The sequence below is a fragment of the Asterias amurensis genome, chromosome 11 (assembly GCF_032118995.1).
Source record: "Asterias amurensis chromosome 11, ASM3211899v1".
Lineage (NCBI taxonomy): Eukaryota > Metazoa > Echinodermata > Asteroidea > Forcipulatida > Asteriidae > Asterias > Asterias amurensis.
In genome coordinates this window covers 12,118,482-12,131,732 of record NC_092658.1, presented here as the reverse complement: position 1 = coordinate 12,131,732, position 13,251 = coordinate 12,118,482, and the positions used below count along the sequence as shown (strand labels likewise).

Below are 13,251 nucleotides of genomic sequence, written 5' to 3'. Positions count from 1 at the left end.
AATATAAATAGAATTTCTAGGTATTTTGTAATGCCGTTTAATAAATTCCACCTGAAATAAATATTCAACACCAATCTTCTGCTCTATAATGATGAGCAGAAGTTGCCACGAGAGGGCGCGAGACTAAAACTTCCTTTAAAAGGGGGGGGGGGTTGAGAAAACCCAAACCAAAAGGAAGCAACATCAAAAAGTACACCAAGGCCTGAATTTGCTTACTCCACACTCAAATAGAGAATGTTGCATTACACATTATTCAACTGTCGAACAATTAAAGTCGGCCAAAAAATGTCGCTATGACAAGGCTAGGTTTTTTACGGTGACGATTCAATTGTAAAGCGTTCTGCTTCGGGCTTAAAGTCACCTGGAAGTGGTATTTTTTCAAAATAAAGCTTTTGTCACTAATATATGTGTTTTGATGAGTGGAATGTGAATAAACAGTTAACTAAGGTTTTAAAAAAATCAGTTCTTATGTTATTTACAAATTTAAGAGTAGACCCCGACCCGAGAGGGCGCTGTTCGTGACGTCAATCGAGGCAGACTTTGCCTGTAATGCGTAGAGTAAACACAATTGCAAAGTACATGTACGGACCAAGTCGTGAGTTTGTACGTTTTAAAAAAATATTTTTTGTTTTTCCCGGCAATGCCGACCAGGTGTATTGCTGCTGAATGCAGAAAAACACATTTTGAAATGTACCAACTCACGACTTGGACGTACATGTACTTTGCACGTGTATTTACTATACGCATTGCAGGCAAAGTCTGCCTCGATTGACGTCACAAAAGGGGTAGGCGGAGCCAACCCCCAAACAACTTTATATATTTTTTCAACATATAAATCGTGACAAACAATTACTAAAAATGTTTTATTGTTCGTAAGCATATACTCTTATGTTTGAAAGAAAAAAATTCTATTCCCAGGTGACTTTAAAGCAATTCTGTGAACATTGGAACCATGCAACTAATTATACCCTCCCACCTCCATTTTATTTACAAGCAGTAGTACAGAACGTTTTATATTTTGATAACTTATGGTTGATTTTGTGTCCCACTCCAGTCTTTTCTGATAAATATTGGAAGATTTATTTGGTAAAAGTGAAAAACGTTCACAAATATAAAGATGTCCGTTGCTCTTGAAACTACCAATGAACAAGTCTAGGCAAATATTCTTGCAGAAACAAACCAAACAAACAAACAAGTTTTATTACTAAGTCGACAACACTGAAAAACAAAAGTACTCTCCAAACCAGGATATTAATTTTCAATGATAATTTTTATTTCTAAACCATTAAAAAAGAAGAATAGTACATTTAACAAACATAAATTTACAACTATTTATTTACAAAAATCATCTTTCCACTCAACTACCAATAGACGCGATGCGTTGACGATAAATATTGTATCTTTCTATTCAATTTGTTTCTGAAAAAGTCCGTCTATTATTATTTTGGCATCGGTTGGAATCTATCTCGAGGTAGTGGTGTACTTTGTGACGGCCTTGGTGCCCTCACTCACGGCGTGCTTGGCCAGCTCACCGGGCAGGAGGAGACGGACTGCGGTCTGGACTTCACGGCTGGTGATGGTGGACCGTTTGTTGTAGTGGGCGAGGCGGGAGGCCTCCCCGGCAATTCGCTCAAACACATCGTTTACGAAGCTGTTCATGATGCTGATGGCACGGCTGGAGATGCCGGTATCAGGGTGGACCTGGAAAAAAGAAAAAGAAGGAAAATGTTTAATACTGAAAGAATTTGAAATGCAAGAAGTGAAATGAACATGTGGTGCTAGGCTTGGGGAATGGTGCACCCCCAATGTTATCTTGTTTGTGTGCTTGAAAGGGTGGACTTGGTAAATAGAAAAACAAGCCAAGTATGAAACAATGACACAATTTGAAAAGGACGCTATGAACTGTATATTTGGTGCTCAATATTGGGGCAATGCTTCATGTGCTTTGAATCTCAAGAATTATTCAGAGGACTTGGGGGGGGGGGTACTTCTGTATATATCAGACGTGCGTGAAACACAGACTTATTCTTCAAAATGGTGGTGGGTGTAAAAAATGCACATAAAGTGAAGGGCCGAATTTCAGGGGGAATGTTGCAGTAAAAGAGGAGTGGTTTGAATATGGGTAATAAAACTGACCTGCTTCAAGACTTTGTAGATGTAGATGTTGTAGCTCTCCTTTCGCTTCTTCTTGCGCTTCATCTTCTTGTCTCCACCCATGGTTGCAGAAGGCGCCTTGGCTTTAATGGCTTTCTTCTCGCCCCCAGCAACGCTTCGGTTGGATGCCTTAGTCATGATGGACACTGAAAAAGAACGGGGAAAGATTAACATTCTCATTAATTGTCTGCAATTCAATCAACGTTCAGACCCAATACTTCATTGAGGCAACGAGGGCGATTGCTTCGATGCCCCCTGGTCCTTGCCTTGGCGCCCTTCAAACACACACGGAGATAATTCCTTGGTGCCTTTGCACTTTCAAAAACTAAGCATACATGCCTGAACATTTATAACCATTGGTGAAAAGAGAATAATAAACAAACAAAGTACAGTTATTCAAGCCAAAGACGGTAAAGAACAGGTCAAGACAAATAATTAATGAAAATAAACACGCTGAAAAAAATGTAATGTGATGTAAGCCAGCAGAAAGGCTCATTTTGAAATGGCAATACATCGAAGAACAAGGAACGATTTGAAATTGAAACATAGCGAATGCTGATAGAAAACCGTTAGATTATTCTACTCTGCAATAGTATAAAGCACGACAAGTTCTCAAAGGAACATACACCAAGTAAATACACACATGTGTCAGTGACATGCGTTACCAAAAGCCAAATACATCGATGCCTGGCCATGGATTGTTCCAATTCTGTTTAACTGTGGCAAATCAAGTACAAACTTCCACTCAACTTGCATGCACATTGTTGCTAAACTCCGAAAAACATTACCGCAAACCAAATACATTGATACCTCGCCATGCAATGCCTAAAAACCCAATAGACATCAGGATCGTTCTGTTTTGAAATGCACTTAGAAATGCATGCATATGTTGTCGCCAAACTCGGAACAAGTAAAGAACTCACCAGTAGACTTGCAGAAAAACACGAATAGTAGAAACAATCTTGTTTTGGCACACACAGCAAAGTGTCAGTGGTAGATGTAAGCAGCAGGCAAAGCAGACACGGAATGACGAGTGAGCAAGGTGCGTTGAGATGTTTTATACCCAACCAAATATTCCCGCTCTTTTGTAAACAGGGCTAAAGAATCATCACCTGTTTTGATTTATCGAACGAGCTTCATCATTGGTCAGTTTCACTGTAGCGCGTTAACAGGGACCAATAGCATAGCTCTTCTTATACCGGGGAATTCTGCGTTTAATGACCCATAGAATTTGGGGTTTTAGAGGGAGTGACATTACGTAAGTGGGAGTTTGAATTGGCGTCGATTTGAATAATTTAATTTGAATGCAATGCATTGGGTTCTGAATGTAAGGGGATTAAACGAAGGGGTGGGAAGAGTGGGGGGCTGGGTGTCGCCACGAGACTTCTTATATGTTAACTCGTATTTTTTTTTTAGAAGGCAATACAATTATTGGAAAGCAATTGACAAAAATGTCCTTTATTCAATGCAGTGTTTTTCAGCAACAGTGTTTGTGCAGTTAAAGAAACGACGATGTTTTGTTCACCCATCCCTTCAAGGCTCTCTGATGTATTAACCCCTGGTCCCACTATACTAACTATTTGACAAGTTTAAAAGATTTTATGAATTTATTTTCATGCACTATATTTACATTTATTTCAGAGGGGAAATGTTGCAACATTTTACAATACCCAACGATTTTTCCTAAAAGCATCTTTTACATTTCCAATCCTTTCACAAACGATGTGCAACCCATATCACAGTTTTATAGTTAGTTCGTTAAAGCCATAGGACACTTTCTGTAAACAGTATTGTCCAAGGCCCACACTTCGTGTACCACAACTTATAATATATAAAATAACAAACCTGTGAAAATTTATGCTCAATCGGTCATCGGAGTCGGGAGAAAAAAACACGTTTCGCCGTGTCATGATGACATGTGTTTAAAATAAATCCGTAACTCTCGCTATCGAGAATTAATATTGTTTTAATGTTTTCTCAAAAAGTAAAGCATTTCATGAAATAATATTTCAAGATATTAAGTCTTTCACCATTATACCCTTTGAGTTATTTGTAAATCTGTGAACTTTTAATGTTTTGTCTGTACCGAAAGTTTATAATGGCTTTAAGAAAAAAATAATGAAAGAAAAACAACTTTGTCAATCCTGCCTCGCTTTGGGATTACATTATTTTGCAAGCCAATGAACTACGGTGGGATAGCAATAACTTTATCGGTGTTGGGTGGGGGTGGTGTCACATGGGGACCGTTGCACGCTCTAACTAGTTGTCAGCATTCTTGCGACTTGTTTCGTGAGGCACCAGGGCCCAGTTTCATAGAGCTGCTTAACGGTATAGCAAATTTTGTTGCTTAATATAGCAAAAATAATTGCTCAATTCATTCTACCTCCATGCTATACGTACAAATATATTTCACGAGCTTAAGCACGTAAACAAACTGCGCGCGCAAGATTTTAGATCGTTTGCTCAAGCAAAAAAGAAGGTAGACCCCCCTACTGACAAATTGGCGGGTGATAGATGTAGAGTGGCGATAGAAAAAAATCATCGCCTTCTGTGTCTTACATGTACTATTTGTAATGGTATTTGCAATACTATCCGGAGAACCTTATTGCATATGCAATAAGGTCCGCCGGACGGTTTTATGCAATCGTGTCCGCCCGGACGATGCTGCATTATGCAATTATGTCCGCCCGGACACACATCGACCATTACGGCAGCTCTATGAAATTGGGACCTGCCCTTAAACAGGGTGCTTATGCAGAAATTGGGCTTTAAGGACCCTTTTTGGTTGAGTGCTTGCCGCTTTAAGCAAAAAGCATTGCTTAACTTGGGGGGGGGGGCACTGGAAATGGTGACCCGGGTTACGCCGTCGGTGAACACAAACTTTTGGACGGGTGAAATAATGTAGTGTTAACTCTAATATAAATTCCCACCAAAATCAGGTTTTATTCGCCTTTTGATCGCAACATCTCACATTGTTGGTAAATAATTTTAGTTTTTATAAATATCACATAACTATGTTATTATCTCACTACACAACAGACTACAGTCATAGTCACACATCGGTGTTTTGGTAAAACACAAATAATACAAAGTTATTTATCCCAATGTGAACTCAAAGGCACTGGACATGCACCTTTAGTAATTGTCAAAGACCAGTGTTCTCACTCTGTGTATCCCAATATAATTTTTATCTGAAAATATTTAGGCTCAATCGCCCGTCAAATTTAAAAAAGGAGAACGAAAGTTACTTTGTGTGCTTTCAGATGCATAATGAAAGTTTTCAGCTGAAATACGTTATTATTTGAGTTGAAAAATTATCTATCTAAAAAACTACTTCAGAGAGAGCCGTTTCTCACGTGTTTCACTGACAACGGCTCTCCATATCTCGAAGTAAGTTTTTATCCTAACAATTACTTTGAGTATTTGTCAACAGTGTCCAGTGCCTTTATTAACATCTATTAAAAACTACACAAATTTAACCGATTGATATGCTACACACTCGTTTAAAAGTCACGCTTGTACTCACGTTCAAAACTATACCTTGGTCCCAGTGACATTATGGCCAAGGGTTAGAAAGCTATCGACATTCGCAAGGTAGATGCACAATAGCTTCACACAAAATATCACACGACAGGGTTTCCCTGAAATTAAATATTACAAACATAAAAACACACACACACAATTTAAAATTTGTTGAACTAACGAGAAATTTAAACAACCTATTACACCGGGGTACCCCTCCCCCTCCCCCTCCAACAAAACCCCGTTAGCGTTTGGGAATGATCTTAATACTGAAACCCAATAGTTTAGTTTAATTTATTACTATTTTTTACACAAAGACAGTCACAAACGAACCTACACCCAAAATTCACCCCCCCCCCAAAAAAAAAAAAAAAAAAAAAAGGAGACAAATCAACCAATCACCGTTACACCCACACCGAAAAAAACCCAAACCTCCAATCAGCAAACACACAACAACCGGAAAGGCCTTCATGGCAGAGCGACTAGAAATGGAGACCACGCGCGCAAGCCACGGATGCCTTGACAATAGGCTCGAGGTGTGGGGCAGCAAAATCGAAATATATATTACAAGTTGGGCCCGAATAATCTAAAGACGACGTTTACAGTCAACACTCCATGGAGAACTTCCTTACTGGGATTTCCTGAAGAACTTACCAAAAACAAGACTTAAGACTTCCTTTAAAAGATTTCCCAAAGAACTTCCAAATACCGATTTCCTGGCATGAGACTTTAATTACCAACAAGGCTTTCCCGGGGAACTTCCCAATACCGATTTCCATGAGACTTTAATTCCTTACAAGGATTTCCCAAAGAACTTCCCAATACCGATTTCTATGAAAATCCCTTATAAGGATTTCCTGGAGAACTTCCCAACACCGATATCTAGAGAACTCCCTTACACATTTTAAAAGAACTTCCATCAAGCCCTTTAACAACGTAAATAATATTCAACCCGACAGGCCATATTGTCAAACCATCAAACTCTGTAAACATTACAAGAAGTTCCAGCTTCTTTCACAAACTACTAAATCTTTAAACTGATTGTTTACGCTTACTTCATAAAAACATTAATGACAATCGCCAGTCATTGATAAAAACTACAATTTAAAACATTTTTTGTATTCTTGATTTTCGACCAGTACCTACACGAAAAATACAGAAAACATCCTGCTTTTCCTTAAGCTTCACACAAGCTTCGACCAAGTGCCGTTTTCAGAGAAAACTGTGACCGTCAAATGCATACTTATTTAGTAGCAAGTATTCCGTAATTTAACTGAACGACACTCCTAAATTTTGTTCTGCCAAACGAACAAATAAACTAAGTAAGTCAATGATGCCAGTGTGGAAGGAAATTATGCGCCCCACCCCCATACGGCAAACTGTGTACAAACTTCTTCTGAAAGTGCCCTCTTTTGGGTAAACCTCTTTATAGCGGTATGGGTGGCGCGACAGAACCTCCGGCGGACAGATTGCCATGGGACACCGGGTACTACAATGGCCACTAGTCGGCAATTCAGGTTTTCGAACAAACCCAAAGTTGTCTATCCACAAAACAGCAAATAGCCGCGACGTCAGCGCTGCATATCATCAAGATTTTTAAGCACAAACAATTACTGAGAAAGGAAATTTTGCTTGACAGAAGCATGTTCCCAAACAAAGAATTATGTAACTTATAGCTTGTGACTGATACCATGCTATTTTCTCGGTAGAGTTGTTTTACTGAGAACAATGGAAAAGGACTGGGCCAAGTCTCATGGAGCTGCAAAGCACAACAACTAGCTAAGCACAACACAATTATGCTTACCAGAATAAGGTTACCGACCAAACTACCATGTCACATGATAACTTTTGACAGGCATCCTGCTCATTTCTGCTTAGCAGAAAAGTGTCAAGGAATAATTTTCTGCTAAAGAAATTGTTCCAGGTGAGTGGGATGCCCTCTAAAATATTGTCTCAAATCTCCAAACGTTTCTGTATAATCCAATTAGTTAAGTTTACTATTAATACAAAATTAATATTTTTTATTTACAACAATTTAACACTCGTCATAAAAACTGGCTTCACCCTTTGGCACAGGGTTTGGCAATACATGATTCATCACCTGCAGTATTAATTGAAAATTTTAGAATATGATCATAGTTTGCTTTGACGAATACTTTAAGGGTAAATTTCACAAAACTCTTCCTAACTTAGACGAGTCCCAGGTAATTATAACAGATAGGACTAGTCTTAAGTTAAGACCAGTTACTGGTCCAGATAAGACTAGTTAAACCTCTTTGTGAAATCTGGCCAAAGTCTTCTGTAGAAGCTGTTCCAACCCGCTTTATAATGTAGTAGACTTGACCGTGGTGTTTATGCGTCTTTTCATTTTGGCAAGAAAGAAACTCTGACATTTACCCCTTCAGGTACAAATTACCTGAATCTGAATAAATCTTCTCAACGCTCTAAATTAGAGCCAGACGAGAAGATGATGAAGAAATTTCAGTTTTAGATGTGGAAGGAAAGCCCCAGAGAAAAGGACAACCCACGCAGTCAAGTAGGGACTGAAAACCCAATCCACATAGTGCCTCAGGTGGGATTCGAACCGGGTCCGAGAAGTGGAAGGCAAGGCAAGACACACTACACACATTTCTTCATCACCTTTTCCACACATGTATCTTAAGTGTGAGTCACTTTTAAGTGCCCTTGGTTTTTTACCAGAAAGTTAAATTTAACAAAATGGAACAAATGGTACATGTGAAATTGAACCAAGATTTTCGCTCAGCAGAAAATATCACAAATCGAAATGCAACATAAGGCATATGTAGCTGTGACTCTGGCGTTTGCTAGGCATTTCGCCTGATAAAAGTTCGACCAAATTTGAGATTTTGGAACACTATGGGGCAGTAGGCGTAACCATGCAATTTCTATTGTGTACATCATTTTGAGCATATGCAAATTCTGAGAACATAACCTGGCAAGTCTGCTGCCACCTAGCGTTACCGAAAGTTCCCCCAATACTATTATTTTAGGTTTAGATTACAATACAATTATTTTAGATTTAGGTTTATTTTCAAAATGTATTACTTACATTATCAAAATGTACTTACTAACTCTCCACCAGGGAGAGTAGTTTAATACAAACATTCACAATTTTTTCTAAAGACCAACATGATACATAACTATCATGATTATATACAGCCTCTTTAGACAATACTTATTCCTAAAGTGTTTAGAGAACACTTTCTTCAATCAATCAAACTCCAGTTTTAAGGCAGTGTTTTCCAGCACTGGCAATATAAATACAGTCTAAAATGCTTTCTACTACACTATTCTCTGTATTTTCATATGATACAGACACTGTCACTTATTTCAGTGATAAACTCATACACCCTGAATAGGTCTTCATTGACCTCAGTGAGGGCGCTATTTGGATCTTGCACAGAGCAGACTGAGTTCATACTTAGTGGGCAAGAACTCCTTTTGACAACTTACTTCACAACAAATAGACCTTTCTTTTGTTTACAAACATTGACCAACATTTTGTTAGAGCGACCTTGAGTACAACTGCCTTGGCACAAAGTTGTCCTTTCTAATAAGCCTTGTTTCAAATTAAGAATGTTTATTGTTCGTTTTGGGTAGCACAATGATTTATCAGTGATAGTTCATTTCAGGCCTAATACTTCATGGAGGCAACGAAGGCGATTGCCTCCATGCCCCCGGTGCTCTCCAAATGCACCAGAAAGTTACAATCTCCCCATAGGGTGCCCTTTACCATGGAGAAAATGCCTTGGTGCACTTTCCCTTTCAAAATTGAAGCATACAGGCTGGGGGGGGATGTCGCTTCTAGATTGCATTATTTTATCACATTGTATTATCATAAAATGTTGAGTTTTGTGCAGCGAAGGTCGCCCCTACTGTTCGCAAGACTCTAGGCTATGACATCGCAAAGAAAGGTCAATAAAATTAACACCATCACAGCTCATACAGAAGCTTTGTTAAGTTTACACAGACCAAACTACATCACCCTGACGTCAGACTGATCTTGTTCCCCGTATTCAGATTTTCACTTGTATACAGACTTCTTTCCCTACTGGCCTCAGTCTGGTAACCTTTGAACGACTTCTCATAAAAATTGCTCCTCACATTCGAAAAGTTGTTTGCAACCAACTGCTTTTGAGCTTGCTCAAGTCTTGGAAATAGCTATGAAACAGGCTCTCTGATTGGTCCACAATATTAATCTGTCACTAAACAATAACATTACGCATATATGTAATACAGTAACTTTAGCACATGCAAATCAATCAAGTACAAAGACATGATCAACAAAAATATGAATATATTAATATATGTTAATCACAACCAGACATCTAGAAATTTTAAATTTTGTTTGTGACAAAACTCTTTGGGGTCAGTTCTAAAAAGCTGCAAACAAACCTGCCACTCATACACTAACAGTGTTTTATAAAAACCATCTAATTATTACAATAAAACTATTCCAGGGCCTCGATCAAACTGATCAGCACCTAAATCTTCTGGATAAACTCTTATAAATTACAAGTTTGTTTTAACAAACCCAAACCTTGGAAGCTTCGCCGCAGAAATAGTGACGCCATGACTGGATGCTATACTGGCTTGGCAGGATTGTAGAATATGTTCCAGAATATAACAAACATAACAAAGGCGATGTAGATGACTGTGATCACCCAAAGGGTCAACCTTTCATGTAATCTCTGGTCGTAGTTGCGGACAATGAAGAGACCGATCGTCAAACCGATTGCGATTCCCATGAGTGCGGCTATGAAGGAGGTAGCCGTTTTCAAACCGGAGTAGCGTCTGTAAACTGCCAGACCAAAGTCTAAACTCACTGGATGAAAAAACAAGGTTTGTATGATTTAATAAAGGGAGTGTACACCTTTGGAAAATTAATAAGGGAATCAATGTGTGGTGAAGATGTTTTCAACTAGTGGTTTAAACCCGCGCCGAGGCCTGGACTTGATAACTTTACCGAGACGAAGTTGAGGTAAATTATCAAGAACCAGGCCTCGGCGGGTTTAAACCATTAGTTGAAAACCGATTCAACACACTTTGATTCCCATTCATAAATACCTTTTCGGTCAAAAATCATCAACACTTTTTGATCAAAAGGTAAAATAAATGCACAAATCTTTACTATTCAATGATTTCTTTCAACACAACACCCCTCCAGCTATGAAATGGTTAGGCCCTCGGGTAAACAACTCCTTATAAGGAGATGCTGTGCGCGTCGCGCGTATTGCGTGATGTGGCACAACTGTTTCGGCCGTTGCTCTCGACCAATAGGAATGAAGAAACTGTCTTATTATCGTGTCACGCCCATGTTATAACACTTTTTACTGGTGTTATATCATCCGTTCAAACAACAACTCGTGATGCCCTCTCTACCAATCAGAATGAATAAACTGTCTTAGGTATTTATGAATGATCATTAAAACTTACTTGGTAAAGAGCACTGGAGAGCTGTTGATATTATAAAACACTGTTAGAAACGACACCCTTTGAAGTACTGCCAATCAGATTAGGAACACCAGGGTGAGCCCCTTCTCTTTTTCGATAATTGCACTGGGTTCTTTTACATGTTTTTACACAACACACGGGACCAATTGTTTCATGTACCATCCGAAAGGCGAAGCATCATTAAAGGAACACGTTGCCTTGGATCGGTCGAGTTTGTGTATGAAAAGCGTTTGTTATCTTATGCATATGGGTAGAAAGATGCTGTAAAAGTAGAATACAATGATCCACACAAACATGCCTCGAAATTGCACGGTTTTCCTTTTACCTCGTCGACTAACACGGTCGGCCATTTATGGGAGTCAAATTTTTGACTCCCATAAATGGCTGACCGTGTTAGTTCGCACAGTAAAAGGAAAACCACGCAATTTCGAGGCAAACTTGTGTAGACCATTGTATTCTACTTTTAAATTTTCTGTCCAAACATATGCATTTTATAACAAACGGTTACAAACGCCTTTTTATAGACCAACTCGTCCGATCCAAGGCAACGTGTTCCTTTAAGTGTCTTGCCTAAGGACACAGGTGTCATGACTGGGACTCGAACCATCACTCTGCTGATCAAAATCACAAGAGTTTGAATCCGGTGCTCTTAACCACTAGGCCATGACACGCCACATCATTCTATTTTTTAATCAGATTGTTGACACAGGATTACACTCACCTAAGGCTAAAATGAAACCGACTCGCAAGGCTCCTATCTTCATCTCAGCAAAATTCTACAAGACAAAAAAGAACAAAGAAGAAAACTCTATATAATTAATATGGTGTAATTCAGGGAAACACAAGCAGTATACTTAAATACACAACACAACGATTTTTATGTTTCAAAGGACAGAGAAATAATATTTAAGAAAGTGCCTGGGTTTAGGACGAGACTGTCAAGACTGGGACTCAAACCCATACTCTGCTTATTTACAGAGCTTGAGTCCAGTGTGCTTGAACAATCAGCCATGACATGCCATGTCCTATGATAAAGGAAAGGATTAATTGACGTCCAAAACTTACCAACAAAACATTGGCAAGGTGAGCAGTCAAGAGTGCATATGAGCCTGCTGAAGCACCACAAAGAAAACTAGTCCTGTCCAGAATAGACGAACCCATGGAACCTGTGGAGACACAACAAATCACATATTAATTTTAATTTTGGTTTTACCCTTGCACCAATGTGTGTTGGCACTGTATATTCAGTACTTTCCTGAGTTCTGTGAAAAAAATCACAGTCACATTACTTGGGTGGGATTCAAACCCATGACCTTTGCAATTCAATGCTCTGGAAAGTACCTAGTATCGGTGTACATGTATATGGGAAAACCAAAATAATTCATACATTATTTAGAACCCTGTATGCCAAAAGCATCATGACTAACGAAAGACCCTTTACCGAAAAGGAGTCTGACTATCGTTCACAAAAAAGTAGCTAAGCAAAACAAAATAATGCTTACCAGAATAAGGTAACCAGCCAAACTACCATGTCACATGTACAATTTGTGACTGGTACAACAAAACGTGTCTGCTAAGCAGACCATTGTTAAGCAAAATTGTCCTGCTTATAAAGCAGCTCTATGAAATAGACCGATCCACTAAGCTCCGCCCCGTTGCGTATTGACCAATCACAACGCAATGAAAGTCCGACAAATAAGGTCCAACATGCGTGCGCGTATCTTGGCGCGCACGGCAGAGTTGTGCAGAAAGGCATTGGAGAGCCACACGTGTTCTTTCTCACACGTGCGTCGTGGGCGGAGCCTACTGGATCGGTCTATTGGACCCTGATGATAAAGAACTTTGTATAGTCAGAAAACCTGAGTTAGAGTTGAGTCATCAGTATAAATAATGAATCATTTCATGCAGTGTCCAACTATGTCTGGCTCCAAGTGTATGCAATTAAAGTTGCCAAAATGACTGTCATACATGTAGACACAAATTAACCCAAGTTCAATCCAACGAAGGAAGTTTCAGTTTTTGATGTTGGAAGAAAATCTTGTGGGATTTATTTGTGGGAAACTCATGAAATCAAGTAAGGACTGAAACCTTATCCATAGA

At 39.0% G+C, this 13,251-nt stretch overlaps 3 protein-coding genes across 4 annotated transcripts in view; all 3 read right to left on the bottom strand.

Annotated features, from left to right (window-relative positions):
* Nucleotides 1-13,251, bottom strand: part of LOC139944341 (uncharacterized) — a 98,644-nt gene that overhangs the window by 35,756 nt on the left and 49,637 nt on the right. The window contains exon 7 of one of the 2 annotated variants that reach the window (XR_011786941.1): nucleotides 11,675-11,706. The exons of the other annotated variant lie outside the window; for it this stretch is intronic. The gene's annotated coding sequence lies outside the window, so the exon portion shown is untranslated. Of the gene's footprint in view, nucleotides 1-11,674; nucleotides 11,707-13,251 lie in introns of those variants that run through there. 2 annotated transcript variants of the gene reach the window in all.
* Nucleotides 1,252-3,220, bottom strand: LOC139944219 (late histone H2B.L4-like). Its single transcript, XM_071941191.1, has 3 exons — nucleotides 3,078-3,220; nucleotides 2,137-2,300; nucleotides 1,252-1,701 (listed from the first exon to the last, which is right to left on the bottom strand). The coding sequence occupies exons 2-3, from the start codon at nucleotides 2,290-2,292 to the stop codon at nucleotides 1,462-1,464; spliced, it is 396 nt and encodes a 131-aa protein (XP_071797292.1). The 5' UTR covers nucleotides 2,293-2,300; nucleotides 3,078-3,220; the 3' UTR covers nucleotides 1,252-1,461.
* Nucleotides 6,067-13,251, bottom strand: part of LOC139944340 (rhomboid-related protein 3-like) — a 43,155-nt gene continuing 35,970 nt past the window's right edge. The window contains exons 9-11 of the mRNA XM_071941340.1: nucleotides 12,217-12,317; nucleotides 11,873-11,927; nucleotides 6,067-10,522 (exon numbers count right to left, since the gene is read on the bottom strand). Coding sequence (XP_071797441.1) covers nucleotides 10,281-10,522; nucleotides 11,873-11,927; nucleotides 12,217-12,317 — 398 coding nt within the window. The 3' untranslated portion in view covers nucleotides 6,067-10,280. The remainder of the gene's footprint in view (nucleotides 10,523-11,872; nucleotides 11,928-12,216; nucleotides 12,318-13,251) is intronic.